This window comes from Amphiura filiformis, chromosome 7 (genome assembly GCF_039555335.1).
Source record: "Amphiura filiformis chromosome 7, Afil_fr2py, whole genome shotgun sequence".
Classification (NCBI taxonomy): domain Eukaryota; kingdom Metazoa; phylum Echinodermata; class Ophiuroidea; order Amphilepidida; family Amphiuridae; genus Amphiura; species Amphiura filiformis.
The window spans coordinates 24698832-24717545 of record NC_092634.1 but is presented as its reverse complement, the minus strand read 5'-3'; the positions used below and the strand labels follow the sequence as shown (position 1 = coordinate 24717545).

General features: G+C 38.5%; 4 protein-coding genes across 4 annotated transcripts; 1 reads left to right on the top strand and 3 right to left on the bottom strand.

Annotated features, from left to right (window-relative positions):
- The first annotated feature begins 440 nt into the window (after positions 1–440).
- LOC140156319 (L-amino-acid oxidase-like) lies at positions 441–4807 on the top strand. Its single transcript, XM_072179299.1, has 5 exons — positions 441–667; positions 2246–2462; positions 3032–3144; positions 3955–4156; positions 4712–4807. Exons 1-3 carry the CDS (start codon positions 655–657, stop codon positions 3042–3044), a joined length of 243 nt encoding a protein of 80 aa, XP_072035400.1. The 5' UTR covers positions 441–654; the 3' UTR covers positions 3045–3144; positions 3955–4156; positions 4712–4807.
- Positions 4808–11492: 6685 nt separating this feature from the next.
- LOC140157734 (uncharacterized) lies at positions 11493–12110 on the bottom strand. Its single transcript, XM_072180981.1, has one exon. The coding sequence runs from the start codon at positions 12108–12110 to the stop codon at positions 11493–11495; it is 618 nt and encodes a 205-aa protein (XP_072037082.1).
- Positions 12111–13715: 1605 nt separating this feature from the next.
- LOC140157733 (uncharacterized) lies at positions 13716–14480 on the bottom strand. The gene has a single exon (XM_072180980.1). The coding sequence runs from the start codon at positions 14478–14480 to the stop codon at positions 13716–13718; it is 765 nt and encodes a 254-aa protein (XP_072037081.1).
- A 375-nt stretch (positions 14481–14855) lies between these two features.
- LOC140157732 (uncharacterized) lies at positions 14856–16064 on the bottom strand. Its single transcript, XM_072180979.1, has one exon. It carries the CDS (start codon positions 16062–16064, stop codon positions 14856–14858), a length of 1209 nt encoding a protein of 402 aa, XP_072037080.1.
- Positions 16065–18714: the final 2650 nt, after the last annotated feature.

Genomic DNA, 18714 nt, shown 5'->3' with positions numbered 1-18714 from the left:
CTCGTCTGAGGTCTCCCAACATATTCACATCGAGTCTCCCGGCCATCACATAGACTTGGACAAAGTTCAAATTCTGGACAAGGAACCCAGATATTTTGAGCGTGGTGTGAAGGAGGCCATCTATATCAGAATGAACCAGCCATCGCTGAACAGAGACGGGGCCGATACAAGCTACCTAGAGTGTACGACCCGATTTTGGGGTCAAGTGTCCGAAAGGTCGCTGACCTCTGAATTGAGTTGCCAGTCTGCTGATGAAAGTCGAAGTGTCGACTGAAAATTCCAGGTACACACATTTTTGTGTTGTGATCAAAGGTTTAAACCTCTAAATTATTATTATTATTATTATCATTATTATTATTATTATTATTATTATTATTATTATTATTATCATTATCATTATTATTATCGTACCGGAAGTAGGTCGTTGTCAAACAGTTCAGTTGTCTTTGGACATCGACCTTTATCTACTCAGTCAAATAGCATAAAATATATCACAATGTAGACCTATTTCATACAGTTGAGTTTTTCCGTTAAACAGGTTAACTTTGCAGCTCTTCTTCTTTCTGTCGCAAGTTGTAAAGGAGTATATGCCCGACATAACTACATACAACCAGGCCACTCATTAAATAGTTTGACGATCCAAGAGATTCAAATATGAAGGTCATCTGTAAGTAAAGAACACTTGTTCTACTGGAACTAAACATGATTAATAGGATTGTGCCTAGGCCAATAAATACTGTTTAATAAAAATTCCCTTTAAAAGGGAAGGCCAGCGTCAATGCAGAAGAGGTCTTGTAAATAGTTTGGGTCACCGTGAAAGGCATGTTTTAGGATCACGCTTACATCCATGTTACATGACAGTTCACCAAACCATCAATGGTGAGAACATGCACACTGAAACAGCAAACACATTAACTCCTATAACTCCTGTCAACTCTTTAATTCATTACTCCAAATTGTTCTGTATTTTTGTCTTTACTGCTTTTTACCCATGCTTATTATAAAAATCAAGAAATACACTGCAGTTGTTAGTTAATTCGCTATATGTTAACTCAACTTACATGCACATTTTATTTTAAAATAATTTTATATTATTTCGCAATGTATAGTTTACTATAAAGTAGATAGTGGCAAGCACATGATAAAGGACTGATCATTCACTACAATCTTCACTTTTAAACTGTATTTTTTGAATGTGTTGATTGTCAGTCCGAAACTCCTGCAAAGCTATGGACATGGCATCTTACCTACTCCATTCTGTAGTCTGCATTGTGTGTTTTCTCAGTCTTCAATCATTTTGTTGAATGTAATTTTATGAATCAAATAAAAAGATAGAAATTGGCCTCACTTTAGTTATGTGTCATTTTACAGTATTTATCATTTATAAAGTAAGACAATTTTCTATAAGTGCATGTCAAAATATGGGATATATTGTTCAATATTATAGCTAGCCACTAAAAACTTTATTTTCAATCGGATTTTTCCCGTTGAAAAAACAAAACTGATGTTAAAGATAGCAATAATATCATCAATAACATTTTGAGTCAATTTTATCCATAAAACGATACAGGATAGGATAGATAATTACTTTGACTTCAATGTGGTCCATATAATGAAGATTTTGATTCCACAACATTATTAGATCTGTTATCAACATATCAATTATGCACTCACAGGCAACCAAACATCATGCTATGCTCCACTGATATGACCTCCTGATCATTCCACCGCTTTGACCATGTCATTTTTTTGATATGCTGATTGCTGAACAAGTTTATGTTTATATGTGTAGGCCTAACCTATGATAACTTTTTAAGTCATAATTAATTCAAACATAACTTTGGCAATACTCAATCGTTTTCGTTCGTTGAAACGGCAAAACATACTTTCTTTTCCTTGCAAATCGAATTAGCAGACATCAAAAACATTTCCACCACGAGAAGTAAAAAAATAATTCATACCAATAGAAGAAGGCTATAATCTTAGCTAATCTTTAGTGTACACAAACCCCATCTCAGAATTAGGTACCAGCGCCCTATGCGCTGGCGAAAAGGCATGACTTTTATAAGACCATACTTTTATAGAGTATATGATACATGTATTGGCAGCGATGTCTTTGAATGTCCTTATTATGTTCTTTGAAAGTGTTCTCTTTGGAAACACTTTTTGAATACCATTATAATGTATTTTCAAATGTTCAACTTAAATAGTATACATGTATACTGTATTATTCTTAAACATTCAGGGATGTGTTTAGTCGTCACAATAACATTTTGGAAGTCAAACTTGGTTCACACATTACCAATACCAGAGACGTGTGCTTCAACACGTCACACAGAGACTCTTCTTGATATTGCTAAAAATGGATTACCTAAAACATCGGAGCCTAAGCATGTCATCATCATTGGTGCAGGAATTGCGGGACTTACTGCTGAAAACTACTCAAAGATGCCGGACACAAGGTTTGTTTTAAAAGGATAGCTTGTATAATGCAGAAAACAATAATGTGAATTTTGACATAATAGTATATAACCGTACTGTAAAGAAGTTACACCAACTTGATGTGGGAAAACAGGTGCTTTTAAACAAAAACCAAAAAAAAAAAGGGGGGCACATCAAATTTTTGGTGGGTATGTTCACCCGGAATTCTGAGGTGGTGGGTCTCTGGGAGCTGACTGCGTACCGGTAAAAGGGGGTCTTTTGGAGCTGCGAACAAGTAAAATGGGAGACTTTTTGAGTTGCGAACAGTCAAAATCAAGGCTTCCTGGTTGAAAATCGCCTGAAAAACCCAGAAATATGAGGAATGAGCAATTTTGGGGTCTTTTAGAGCTGACATTATCAAAATCAAGGGTCTTTCGGAGCTCTATTTTGGTCAAATATAGGGGGTCTTTCGGAGCTGCGAAATCCAAAAAGGGGGTCTTTCCGGGGGAGCATACCCGTATGGTCATTTGTGTTAAGTGTAGTACATTGTTAGCGCAGCTTAAAAGTTCTTGGTGTCTTTATTTTATTGAATTAACGATTCTTATTTCAGGTTACAATACTAGAAGCAAGTAACCGTGTTGGAGGACGGATATATACATACAGAAATCAAGATGATAGATACTACGTGGATCTTGGAGCTACGAGAATATCTTACAAACATGAGTAAGGGAACGATCAACAGTTGGTTGAGCAAGACGAGGGACACTTAGGAAATGGGAGAATTCGGGGTTGTTTTTTCTGTGGTATGTGGGGATGTAGAGATAGGGTGTGAAGCATGAACCCTGGAAAATGCTTTTAGAAATTGAAATGAAATTTATTAAAAATTAAAACAAGCAAAAACTATTTTAACATTTAAGTACATATGGGAATTTTACTTCAACATATTTTATTATCTGATATGGGGAGTAGTAATTTGATAAAGAATTGATATCCTTTGGTGAATGGTTGGTGAAGGCGTTTTACCTGCGGCGGTACTATGAGTTGTGTAGTCTGGTGAAATCTCTACATAAAGGAGATGCCATCTCCTTTACGTATATGTGTACATCCATATCAAAACGATGCACTTGTCGGCTGCTACATGTGTCTCATTTCACATAATAGCTGGGAACAAATATCAGACTTATCTCAAGCAGAAATCACTTCAAATCATCCCAAAGTCACATGGTTAACTTGGTAATGTTCTAATTCCCAAACCATGTGACTTGGGGATGATTTATAAGTGACCTCCACTTGAGATGAGTCTGGTATTTGTCTCATTTGTGAAATGAGACATATGTAGCAGCCGACAAGTGCGTCGTTTTGATATGGATGTACACATATAGAGATTTCACGAAATTTTTGCGGCAAAAATGTTGATTACTTTTTTAGATTCCTTAACTTCAGAAAGATTTTGTGGTGATAGTCAATGCTTATTATCATTGTTTTAAATATTATTCTACTGATGAAAATTAAATTCCGTGTATCATATTCCAGGTTTGTGAACGCATTTGTGAAACACTTCAATCTCACCACAAACAATGTTATTGACCATGATGGGAACACTTGGTACTATATAAATGGGAAGAAAATAAGGACGTCTGTAGTCGATGAGAATCCTGATGTTTTGGGTTTCAACACGAGTTCTGAGGAGAAGGGAAAAACACCCGGTGAACTTACTTCTAAGGCATTAAAACCGGTTGGTATATTATGGAGTTAATGTATCTATTTTAAAACTGAAACACAATAAAGAGGTTACACCAATCAAATCACGGAGACGTGAGACGAAAAACTGGTGCAAGTTTATGTAATACCTTTTTTTTTACAAAGAATCAGCAACAGTGGCGTATATTTTATGGGGTTTGAAAACATTTCTTGAAGTATAGTGATTCCATCACCTTTTGGCGACATTACAAGTTTATGGAAATCGCGCGAAAAAGATTGGTGCAAAAGGTAAACCAGTTCGCCTGGAGAACAATATTGGGGAGATTTATCTCACACCCCTCCCCCCCATTTACACTCATGAATTCAGCAGCCGTTCTTTGCGGATTCGAACGTTAACCTTCGTGTTTACCTGCTTGCAGATTTGTCGTTACATACTCAGCGGTTGTGTGTATACACGGCACTTACACGTCTCGCGTCTACGGGAGATGATTTCGAGCACAACATTCCAACTGTCAATGTTTGAACTTTTAATTTGGATTTTTGGAAGCTTTGAGATTAAAGTAGAATTTATATATTTTGCCTATTCAAGATTGTCGATGATTGTTACAGATGCGGCGAAATGGATCTTAATTGTTTAACCCACTACGATCGTTACAGTCACCAGGTAAGGTAATACATTTCAAGCAATCTAGTACTATTTGTATTTTCACCTTTTTTTATTGCGCCTAAACAAACTCATACGTGCTATTAGACCAATTGTTTAGTAGACCAATATTATTGCTTAGTAAATGATTTTTAGACCAAAAGTTTGTAGATTTAGTGGTTATACGACCACAATGGTTATTGTACTACATTTTCAGACTCATTGGCTATTTGACTAAATGGTCTTTGGTCTAACTTGTTATTGGACCAAATGGTTATTGGATCAAATGATTACTGGAAGTATTGAAAATGGAACTCACGCGTTTAGACCAATTGGATGTAGACGAAATGGGTATTAATAGTGGTGTAGGGTCCGATTACTTGATTCCACGAATTCGTCACCCTAAACATGCTTGATCTTAACCCCACAGACTGACTGATAATTTCTCACCATTTTACTTAGTTCTCGTTCTAGACACGTCTCCATCGATGCCACTCTCAAATTAATGTTATCAAAGCAGTTGTCTTGTTCGTTTCTTTTAACATTTATTGTAACATAACGATGGAAAACGGTTAAAAACTTTGTGTAAACAATAGGGCAATACATGTTTTGAAGAGTTACCGAGTAGAGAGCCCCGAACAGCCAATGCATCGATCCACATTGATCTATTGAACAGTATTGATCTATCGAACTGCACTGTATGCATGAGGGCGCTTTACACAACTTTGACTGAACTTTGACTAATTGTCCAAAGTGAGGAGCTCCGAACTTGACAATTCCTTTCTAGCATTTTAACTGCCAAATTTTTGAACAAGTAATTTTGCAGTAATTTTTACGCAAACAAATTACAGTGTATGCAAATTATATGTCTTGATTCCTATACACAACAAAATACAATGTATGTATACAGTGTATGTATGAAGCTTCCATAATAAAAGAATGAATCTGGAATAAACTTATTCTGTGCACTTAGATTCACTGACTCAATTATATTACTGTGTGGTCATTGTTCATCCATAAATGTGACTTCAGTCATAAAAACTGTGATTACATGGCTAGACATAATGCACATGTTGACTTCTTCTTGGACTAAAAATACTTTTCAGGCAACATTAAAGTGTTCAGAGACACAACATTTCAAGATCAAAACCCTGAATTTGCTTAGAAATTAACACACATGTGCCAAGAAGTTGTAAGTTCCAAATAAAATTACATGCCAAATTTTAACTTCCAAAGGTGGCACTCAACTCAATTTTGGATCAAAACTCTCTGACACAAATTTGGTAGTTTGAAAAGTTTCAAATCTAGGATGAGATGAATTTGAACTGAACAAACTCTCTTAAATCATCTAGAATAAGAGATTAGCGGTAAACTGAGTAATTCCAAGGATAAATAAATTATGTTCCCATTTTGAACATCCACAACACTCAGTAAGATTTGGTAAATAAAGGAAGTTCTTTAAAAAACAACCAGACCGAAACGTAAATATGCACTGCAATTTCTTACAACTTGAAATTTTGCACTAACATGACTGAAAGTGCAATTACACCAAATCATCCTGAAGTGTTCAAATCTTGGAATACTAATGGGGTTAGAAACCATTAACAATACACAACAATTTTGTAGATTTTAAGTTTCCAAAATCAAAATTGTTTTGTGTGTAAACAATACTAAACATAAACAAACATTTATACAATATTCTTATTCAATGGGTGCGTCTTGTAAAGAATTCACGTAATTTGATTGGTTTTCTGGTGTATAATATCTCACAATAGTTGATAGTGATATTAGTCAGGGCGCGCGCCGCCACGCAACGGCGGCGGCACGCTTGTGATAATGCGTTCGCGTAATACACGTGCGAGAACTAAGAACGCGATTCGGCGGCTTAGATGTTCGTGATGGTTTCGTTCATTTAAAACAACGGGGATGTCCTCACAAAAGTAACTTTTGGCAGTTTTTCTCGCAAAAATTACATTAAAACTGAATACGAATGAGAATAAAAGATAGGATTTTGTCTTTTGCCTATCCAATATCGTGTCATAATGGATGGGGTGGCCAATATTTGTATCGTAGTGGATACCGGCTGCGCCGGCATCCACTACTCAAAATATTGGATATTATGGCTAGTGGCTAGGCAAAAGACAAAATCCTATCATTTATTCTCTAACTAATGTTCCCTTGTCCACTTATGAAGGTAAATCTGTAGCACAACTTGTGGTTTGCTCAACTGTAGACTGAACATACATGTTCAAACTGTTCCAACTACATGTACATTTGAATGGAGTTGGCATTTCCGCACTAAAATCTTCAGCAGCGCAATAGTTTGTAACTTGCCTCTATTTTCACTTTAATAATAGTGAGATCTTTTAAGCTAGTTAGCCCATGTGACTGGCTGTGCCAAATTTTTAACTTTCCGACAGTCACAGCTATAGGCGCAAACATGGCAATTTATGCCTTAAACCAAATAAATGTGTGCGCATGCAAACATGGCATTAGAATTTGCTGATGAAATAACTACATGGCACACTAGTGACAAATTGTGAAACCTGCTGGGTGGCAAAACGGAGATGATTTTAAACATGCTGGGCTTTGCTGGCTAGCTTGACTTTTTACCAGGGGTAGCTTAAATAGGCAAACTCAAACATTTTGGCTGCACATATTGTAGTTCAATATGGTTACTTGACTTAAATTTTCACGAAACCCTACTTCGCGGGAAACATTTCCATAGTTGATGAACTCAAGGGGTTGCATGTGCACAAACATTACAACTCATTATAGCATATATAATATCTGTCCTCCATAATAGTTCACAGCTCCAATACCACCGAGGATTGTTCTGGTTGTTGATGACTGCTGGTAGGCACAATTACACATGTGTATCCATATCTGGCATCAGATGCAAGGATTCCATCATTCACTTCTTCAGGTTGTTAACCAGGCTCCTTTGAAATACTTTTTAAGTGCATTTAGTGCATATCTACTGTTCCGAAAACTGATGTGACCCAAATGTCACATGAATGGCAATTTAATGTTAGCAGATATATGTGCACAAGTCATTTTCTTGTGATCAGCTGTTCCGAAGCTTGTGTGACCCAAATGTCACACAAGTGGCAAATTAACGTAAGCTAATAAAGGTGCACTATAAGTCATTCTTATTCAATTGGTGCATCTTGTAAAGAATTCACGTAATTTGATTGGTTTTCGGGTGTATAATATCTCACAATAGTTGATAGTGATATTAGTCAGGGCGCGCGCGCCGCCACGCAACGGCGGCACGCTTGTTGCTCCTCAATGATCGCGCGATAATGCGTTCGCGTAATACACGTGCGAGAACTAAGAACGCGATTCGGCGGCTTAGATGTTCGTGATGGTTTCGTTCATTTAAAACAACGGGGATGTTCTCACAAAAGTAACTTTATTTTTTTCTGAAAAAAGGCAGTTTTTCTCGCAAAAATTACATTAAAACTAAATAAGAATGAGAATAAAAGATGTTTCTTAATTCACAAAACTAGACATATTTCCCACGCGTGTTCTCTGATATTTTAAACACGTACCTTCACTACAATTTAAAAGACCCTCCTTTTTTTGGTAATTTTGCAATATATTTGATTTGATACTGATGATGTTACGTAATCAAGTATGTGGTATCAAGAAAGACAAAGGTTCATTCTTTATGTGATCGTTAAGAAATTTCATCAACATAATCCATATGGGATCAAAGATCAAGTTTCATTTGAAATAGCAAGTTACCCTTCTACATAACTCTTGCTATAATCATTTTCGCTTTTGATTACCATTTTTTTAACTTGACATCAGTGATCCATATACTTTCATTGAGCCGTAGTTGAAAAACAAAATTACAATTATAATTAAATGGATTTACATTTTTATATGAAACCATATCCTTCCTAATACCTTCAACCATGTTTTTATTTATTAACATTTTTAAACATAATGCGGTTTAACTTGACGTCAGTAAACCATCTGTGATCCATATACTTTCATTGAGCTGTAGTTAAAAAACAAAATTACAATTTTAATTAAATGGATTTACATCCTTATAGGAAAACATACCTTTGTTAATAACTCCAACCATGTTCTTTTCTGATTAACATTTTTAAACATAATACCGTTTACATCTGTGAACCAGCTGTGTACTTTCAATGAGCGGTAGCTATTTATATTTTTTAAAATTATAATTCAATTCAATGGATTTACATTTACTTACTTTTCTAACGCATAATTTTGTTTGCATTACACAATGAAAAAATTCAAATCATCAGATGCTGTGATTCGCTCGAAACAATTGGACCAATTGAAAAACTTTCATTTTTAACCTTATTTTCAACATACCTTAAATTATCCTATTGCCGAGCACGCAAGTGCCATTGAAGACTGTCAATGAAATCGTTGAATGCATTTTCGTTCGGCATTTGTAAAGTATCTTGTAACATAATGATATCATCGTTGGGTCCCATTTTTGAATCTGTAAAGCATCTTGTTTAAATAATGATCTCATCGTTGTGGATGTTATATATGATAAAAGTTGGCTTCATCTTGAATAATTTGAATGAACCATTGCCTTTTTCTATTCAGCACCAAATAATCTAACTGAGACAGTTCAGTTCCGTTGAAGATGATATCAATGTATTGTTGGCACTAATTTTTAGCATTCATGAAGTATTTTGTTTAATAATGATCTCATCGTTACAGATTTTGGCATCGTCTTCAATATTTGAAATAAGGCTTGTCTTTTCTTTTCAGCGCCGAACAAAGGTAATCTCTTCCTTGAAGACAAGATCTATACAATCAACGTTAGAAAATTGGAGTTGATCGAAGAACATGTCTAAAATGGTGATATTCATTTTTCGATTTATGGGCAAGCACATGTATTTGGTAAAAAAGTAAACATTTAAATTACTTGACACCTCAGTTTTGAAATGACCAAAGAGATTATACCCAAAGAGTACCGACTCAAAATTGACCCATGTGTAACGCTATGGTAGATCCGCCATTTTGGTATGTCGCACATGAAATAAAAAGAGACCAAACCAAATGAAAGATCAATCAATACAAAGGAACAATATATCACAAGACTGAGTTTATACTACATCGTCGGCCATATGATAGCAATCGATCGTCGCTCAGCGACGGCCCGGAGCGACGGAGTAAGGTATATAAATTCAGCTTATTTTGTTAACTGGCACTTAACGGTGTGATTTCAATTCCACGTGATTCGCTGCAGGGCGTATTTATATTGGTTAGTTTCACGTCGGTACTAAAATAATTATTTACCTGGAGTTGACACAGTACCATGCTCACCGTGCCTACAACGTTTACACAGCGTTTTACATCATAGAGGACAGTCATAACAAAATTGTCAAGATCAAGTATTTAATTGACATGGTAAAGCAACTAGTAAGTGAGCTTAAGTGGAAACGAGATAAAAAAAAATATGGAGGTTTTCGAAGTGCATTGTACTTTCTTCAGTTATCTTAAGTACATGTATTTTATAAACCATAATTTCCAGAATGTTTCTGGTTACTAATGGATTTGATTCGACCAACGAATTATTTCTTGTTTAGGATATACAGGGATGAACACAGCTGATACATTAATTCTTTGGCTTACTGTAGTTTAAAGGCCTGTCGTAACACTTGATCTACAAATTAGAAGGATCTTGTATGTGTTGCATTTCGATGTAACAGCCCCGGTAACAGCCTGGTGGGTAACAACACTTTTGATACAGCCTGGATACTAAACAGCGGCAGAAGCTTAGCCCTCACAACCTTTTAGGCCTATAATATTTCTGTATTTTTGTATTCGTTGTAGAACTACCAAATAACTTACAAGAGAATGTTGAAACGAATCCATTAATCCATGAATCTTATATTGGGTGAGTCTTGTAAAGAATTCACGTAATTTGATTGGTTTTCTGGTGTATAATATCTCACAATAGTTGATAGTGATATTAGTCAGGGCGCGCAGTAGTGCGCCGGCATCCACTACCCAAAATATTGGCCAGCCCATCCATTATGACACGATATTGGATAGGCAAAAGACAAAATCCTATCTTTTATTCTCTAATTTTGTTGCAATCAGCTGTTCCGAAGCTTGTGTGACCCAAATGTCGCACAAGTGGCAAATTAACGTAACCTGATCAAGTGCACTGCAAGTCATTTGATTGTAATCAGCTGTTCCGAAGCTTGTGTGACCCAAATGTCACAAAAGTGGCAAATTAACGTAAGCTGATACAATAATATAAGTCATTGGTAGGCTAGAACTCCAGTTCTCTATATGCAGCCGATTCGCTGCTTCATTAAACTTGCACAGGTTACTGTTCATTATTGCATTCTTTATTTACAAGTTGAGAAGCTTCCTCGGCTGAACATGTTTTCCTGATCTGGTTCGAGTCTTGTCAATCTGATCACTGTTCACATTAGTTGCACTGGTACTGGTATCTGCAGGTGTCTGGACTTGACTTGGTGTTGATTTCTCCTTGGAACTTGATGACACAACTGTCGTCTCTTGATCTGGAATATCCGCTTCAAGCAATAGGCATAGCTTGTCTACTGGTCTAGTGAGAATGCTGTTCTTGGTTTTTACACGAACTCGTCGAATGAATCCATCTCGATTTGGCCATGTTTCTACCACCTTGCCAAGTGGCCACATATTTCTTGGGGTTGACTCGTTTATCACCAACACAATATCTCCAACTTCAGCATTTCTATTTGGGCGGAGCCATTTTTGCCGTCTTGTAATTGCGGGAGATACTCTCTAGTCCACCTTCGCCAAAACAGATGTATTGGACCTGCTTCCATCGCCTTTTAGCGTACTGGTTCAGCTTTCCGGTGACTACAGGAGGCAAATTCATATCGCCTTTCAGCAACAGTATATGATTGGGTGTCAGTAATCCGGGATCAGTAGACTCTCCAGGGACTGTTGTTATTAGTCTGTTGTTAAGTATGGACTCTATTTCACACAGCAGAGTATGGAGACTATCGTCTGTTAATGTCTGTTCTCTCACAATAGCACACATGAGTTTTCTGATGGTCCTAATCTGTCTCTCCCATATTCCACCATGGTGTGAACCAGCTGGGAGATTGAAGATCCAATCCACATTCTTCTGTAGCATGCTATCATGGATTCTGCTTTGGTTCCAAGTATTGATTTCTGTTCTCATCTCTCGTTCAGCACCTACAAGATTGGTTCCATTGTCAGAACGTATTTCCTTTACCTGACCTCTCTGTGCCATAAATCTTCTAATTACATTTACACATGCATCTGTGTCTAATGAGTTCGCCTTTTCAATATGAACGGCCTTAGAAGTAAGACACATCTCCATATCCTTTCACCATACTTCTGCCGTGCTTCTAACGGTCCAAAAAAATCCATGCCAACTTTGGAGAAGGGCGGTTCTTCAGGGGTTATTCTGTCTGCAGGAAGATTGGCCATTTTCTGTTCCATCACTTTAGCTCTTTGGCGTCTGCATATTACACATTTGTTTATCATCTTTCTTGCTGATGAATTAGCACTGATGATCCAAAATTTCTCATGCAGAGTTGCCAACATTTGATTTCTCCCACTATGTCCTGAATTTTGATGGATGTCTTGGAGTATTAGGTCTGACACTACTGTATTCTTTGGTAAGATGATTGGGTGCTTGGCCTCTAAGGATATGTCTGCTAAACTCAGGCGTCCTCCTACCCTTAAGATGCCATTATCTAGTACAAGATCCAACCGGTAAATAGGGCTTGACTTCACCACGCTCTTCTTGCGTTTGCTCGCTTGATCATTGAGGTTTTCTAACACTTTCCTTTGCAAATGTGCTCCGCCGGACATACTGAGCAATGGCTTCTTCGGCGTTCTTGAGGTCTGCTACTGACAGGTGGAACTGACTAGGTTGCGGAGCTTGCTTCAATTCTCCTTCCCTTTTCTTAGCCAGAGTATTCCTCTTCCTGATTCTCTGCAAAAGTATTCCCTTTATTTTTAACAGGTAAGCAACAGTCTTCTTTAGGGAGTGCCACTGGGAAAAGTGATTCAGCAGTTTGTCAACAGGATTTTCTTGATCATTCACGAAAGTTGCATTCACTGCCACCTCTACTTCTGGGTCATCATCATCTTGGAGGACTTCTTCTTCTAGTACTTTCATTTCTTCTTCTAGTACTTCCATTTCTTCTTCTTCTTTAGCAGTACTCATGTTTTCCTTTACTGCTTTTACTTCTACTTTAGCGGAACTTGTGTCTTCCGCTTTTACTGCTTTCCTTTCTTCTTCTTCTACTTTAGCAGAACTTGTGTCTTCTGCTTTTACTGCTTTCTTTCCTTCTTCTTCTTCTTTTACTTTAGCAGTATTCATGTCTTCTACTTTAGCAGTACTCATGTCTTCTACTTTAGCAGTACTCATGTCTTCTACTTTTACTGCTCTCATTTCATCTTCTACTTTAGCGGAACTTGTGTCTTCCGCTTTTACTAGTCAGAGCCCCAAGCCTACAAAAAATGAGTTGGGTTACCTTGAAAGAACTTTTTTAAAACCAATGTATATTGATAGTATGGAACCTCAGGATTATGAATTCAGAGGTCTTTCCTTTCTTCTTCTTCTTTTACTTTAGCGGTACTCACTTTTCACTTTTACTGCTCTCATTTCATCTTCTCTTAGCGGAACTTGTGTTTTCCGCTTTTACTGCTTTCCTTTCTTCTTCTATTTTAGCAGAACTTGTGTCTTCCGCTTTTACTGCTTTCCTTTCTTCTTCTTCTACTTTAGCAGTATTCATGTCAGATTTTTTTAGTCTTGTTCTCCTTACTTCCGAATCGTCTCTATGTGTTTCTTCACATGATTCATTTTGTGGCCACTCAGCCTCTCTCTTCCACAAAAATTGTGGACCACAAATCCATCTTTCATTCTCAAGAAACTTGTTGGCTGGTAAACCCCTCGAGCAATCGTCAGCTGGATTCAACGAGGTTGCAACATATCTCCACTGACTAGGCGTTGATCCGTCTTTGATAATAGCCAGGCGATTGGCGACAAAGGTCTTGATCTCTTAGTTTCACTTCTGATATACTGCAACACTGTGGTGCTATCGGTCCAGAAGATGGTGTCATTTATTTGTATTTCCAGCTCTTTGTGGATCATATGGTTTATCTTCACTGCTACTGTAGCTGCGGTCAGTTCTAATCTTGGTATCGTCACTTGCTTCAACGGCGCCACACAACTCTTACTAAGCACTAGAGCACAATGCACATCGTCTCGCTGGTTGGTGAACCGCAGGTATGATACCATACCGTAACCTATCTCGCTGGCGTCGCTGAAGTGGTGTAACTGCACCGAAGTTGGCTTTCCAAACTCGACTGGCACAAAGCATCTTGGGACTGTGAATGCTGATATCTGAGGTATACTGTTCAGCCACCGGCCCCATTGTTTTCTTTGCAGGTTTGGGATTGGTTCATCCCACGAGACTTGAAGTTCCCAGAGACTCTGAAGGATCCTCTTTGCTGGCAGTATAACTGGCGAGATGAAACCCAGAGGATCATAAATAGCACTGACTACCGACAATATTCCACGATGAGTTGGTGGTCGATCCCTTATTTCAATTTTGAACCCAAGTTCATCTGACTCCACTAGCCACATCATACCCAGCGCCTTCTGATTGGGTGTACTCTCACCAAGATCTAGGCTACTAGTTGTCTTCACCCTGTGGCTGGATGGTATGGTTTGCATTACGGCTTGACTATTACTCACCCACTTGGTGAGGTTGAAACAACCCTGTTTCAAGACTTCCATGAAATTTTGTAAGAGCTGTATCGCTTGTTCTTCGGAAGATGTAGATTTTAGGCAATCATCTACATAGACATTCGTCTGCACGGTATCATTCGAAACTCTTCTAATCGCCGTCAGGCCACCACAGGAAGCGTAGTAAGTCCCTATCTTTGGTTGGGACCTTAACCTGGTTGAAAATTGCTTGAATGTCGGCCATGATAGCAATATGTTCTTGTCGGAACCTTAAGACCACTCCAACTAATGAGTTCATTAAGTCAGGCCCCTGAAGCAAGTTCTTATTGAGAGAGAATCCTTGAACGCTGACAAATACTACTCTCAATTTCTTCTTTTTGGGTGATATACCCCATGATGAGGGAGATACCACATTCGCCCATCAATGTCTGTGTTTATCTTTGGAGCTTCTTCAGGGTAGCCTTTATTGATGGTCTCCTGCATAACTTCTGTGTATTCTTTTCTAAATACTGGGTCTTTACTGAAGCGTCTTTTCAGATGCGCCATTCTATGTTCCGCCATTAGGCGATTATGGGGAAATTTAATGTTTTCATCCCGTAGTGGCAATGGCATCTGGTAGTGTCCATTAACCTTTGTGATCTTATTGGCCATCAGGTCCATAAACGTTTTGTCCTCTTCTGACCATTCCGTCTCTTCTTGGGCTAGTGTTTCACTGTAGTCGTGGTTATACATTTCTACTAGTCTTCGTTCGATATCGCCTCCCACGATAATCCTGTTGGCAGACACTGCCCTATTTGGTCTATTTAGACCACTTACTACCCAAGCGAGCAGTGTTTTGTAGGCATATGGCCCACCGTTTTCTGAGTGGACTACATCCCACGGCTCGGTTGCCTTTGGCACATTGTTGCCAATCAAAAGTCCAACTTCAGCTTCGTCTTCTACATGTAGAGTAGGTAATTTTACATCTTTCAGGTGCTGGAACTCTTTGATATCTTGATCTGTAATTATATCTTCTGGTCTCCCCACACATACACTCAAATCATCTAGCAAGCGACCGTCAACCATCTGCTCATCCAGGATAGTATGCACTGGTAATGTGACACCTTTCCCCTTTAAGCCGAGCTGACAACGTAGCTTGTCCATGCAAAAAACTGCGTCGGAACCATTGTCAAAGAACGCATAGGTCTTTACACACTTTCCAGTCCGCCGGGATTGTACAATACAGGGTACAATATCTGGTGTTCCGGCCCCTGTCTCACATCTGCCACCTGCACTGGTAACATTGGTGGTTGTTTTCTTCTCTTTTGCATCTCTTGGGTTTGCAAAACTGATTGTCTTTGATGAAGAGTTTCCTGCAACCCAGTCTTCGCTGTGCAGTATCGTTGGATGTCTACGGCTACATTTGTTGCATTTCAGCTTCTTACTGCAGTCTTTGCTTACATGTGATCCTTTTTTCAAGCAGCCAAAACATAGGCTTTGGGACTTGAGGAACTCTATGATCTCTTTGCTAGTTTTAGTGGCTTGTATTTTCTTGCATGTGTCTAATGTATGGCTCCGGTCATGGCAAAACATACATTGATCTTCTGACTTCTGATTGCCCACATGAGCAGCGACCTTCTTCGTCGGTGTAGTGAAAGTGGCGAATGCATTTTCTTCGCAGCACCTTTATCGCTGTCTACCTTTGTCTTCATTGTGCGGCTCTGATAACCAAGTCCTGTAATTCGTGGGTCATTTTCATTTCTTGAGAGTCGCGCCACGAATTTCTCCAAGTCCTCGAAATTTGGAGATCTCTGTTCTTTGTCTCTGTACTTTCCCACTTGGTTGATCCACTGTTGCTGTAACGCTACAGGTAATTTCTCAGCCAGTATTCTAAGAAACTCGTAGTTATCCATGTGGGTCATGTCATAATTATTATATTTGGCATGGACACAATTTCTGAGAAATATTGAGAATTTTCTCATGCCATCTTTATCTCCACTGGTGATACGTGGCCATTTTTTCTGCCTTTTCTTTGTATTTAGCTGCTAGTATGGCAGGATGACCATACTCTGCCTTTAGTAGGTCTACTGCTTTGTCATAAGCCTTTTCTGGAGTTTCTAATAATATGCAATCTTTGATGAGCTCATGCGCTTCGCCCTTTGTGAAGCGCATGAGCAAATCCATCTTTCGTTCTGGTCTGGCTGTGCCTTGCACTAGTATTCCTAAGTTCTTTGTGAACGTTGGATATTTTATCACATCCGTACCGTCGAAAGAGTCTACCTGTGGCAAAGGTAGTGTTGCCTCCCTTTGTCCTTCGATTAAACTTTGTAGTATTGCTGTCAGATTATCTGTTGGCTCACTATTTACATGCATATCTGTAGCACTACTCCTACATGAAGGTACTGATATCTTAGACATATCATGATGGTCATGGGCAGGTGTCGGCAGCATTGTCCTCTCATTGACATTGACTGACATTTTTGGCATTTGAACTGTTTCATGGTCATGGGCAGGTGATGACGGCATTGACCTCTCACTGACGTTGACTGACATTTTTGGCATTTGAACTGTTTTATGGTCATGGGCAGGTGATGACGGCATTGACCTTTATTGACATTGACTGATGTTATTGGCATTTGAACCGTTTCATGGTCATGGGTAGGTGATGACGGCGTTGACCTTTTATTGACATTGACTGCCACCGCAACCGGTTCTGTTACTAGGACAGGAATATCTGGACGCATTGGACTTGTTTCTTTGTCGCGTTCATGTCTTGCTGCCATCAAGTTAAGCCGCCGTTGGTTCTGCTTGGCTTTCGGTACCTTTAACCCTTAACCATTGCTCAACCTTCTCAACGTTATTCTCATCGTGCCCGATTCGGAGGTCTACGGAAGAGGCACAACTTGACGAAAATGACCCTCGTGGTTGCAGATCATTTAATGTCAGTAATTTGGCTTCCTCTACTCTCAAACTCTTCGTTTTATAGTGCTAATTTTTGCTTTAATGCTTCGGCACGGCATTGCAATTCTGCCTTTCTTGTGGCTGCTTGGATTATTGCGTCTTCTTATCACGCTAGTGCCATTTCTGCTTGTTTTAGTCTTACTTGTAAGCTTACCAATCCTACTACTTCTGTATGTTCTATGGCTATGCGAACTGGTATTACTCTTTTCACAAGACATGACCTTTATTTTGATGACGCAAATCCTACTTCACAGAATTACAATACTGGCATGGCTCATGGCTGTAAAGTTTTTAACTTAGAATGTAGGGTCCGATTGCTTGATTCCACGAATTCGTCACCCTAAACATGCTTGATCTTAACCCCACAGACTGATTCATAATTTCTCACCATTTTTCTTAGTTCTCGTTCTAGACACGTCTCCATCGATGCCACTCTCAAATTAATGTTATCAAAGCAGTTGTCTTGTTCGTTTCTTTTAACATTTATTGTAACATAACGATGGAAAAACAGTTTCTGTAAACAATAGGACAACATATGTTTTGAAGAGTTACCGAGTAGAGAGCCCCGAACAGCCAATGCATCGATCCGCATTGATCTATTGAACATTATTGATCTATCGAACTGCACTCGCGGGGGTCACTCTCACACAAAAATGCACCCTTAATGGCGAATTTTCACATAACCAAATTGCACCCCTTAATGGCGAAACACATGCAAAATCCTACCCTAAATGGCGTAGCACATGCACAAACCATACCCTAAATGGAGTCAACTGAGAAATATCTATATTGATACCCTAAGTGGTGTAAACAGGGAAATGAGGTAATTTGATACCCAAGGTGTCTTTTTGATGTTGCAGACATATAGATACTGAAGAAAACATGCTCAAAAGTAACAAGAATCAATTAAAAAGTGGTGATTTTTATCAAATTAGTGCAAACTCACTCAAACAATAATATTACTAACCCTCAACGTCTAAGGATTTGGCTGAAAAAGGACCCCTAAATGGCGATGCCTTCTGAAAAAGTACCCCTTTTTCAAAAAGACGTCGACGCCGCTGTGTGGTGAAAAACATACCCTTTTAGACGTTTTTCTTGGACACGGGTGCGTAGCAAGTCAAGTAGTGAGTGATCCCCGGGACTGCACTCTATGCATCAGGGCGCTATACACAACTTTGACTGAACTTGCATGGCACTTACAAATGGTATTAGACCAAATGGCAAGTTTCCTATATATGATTTGTTTTATTTTTTCATTTGCTTTGTGTTACTTTTCAGGAAT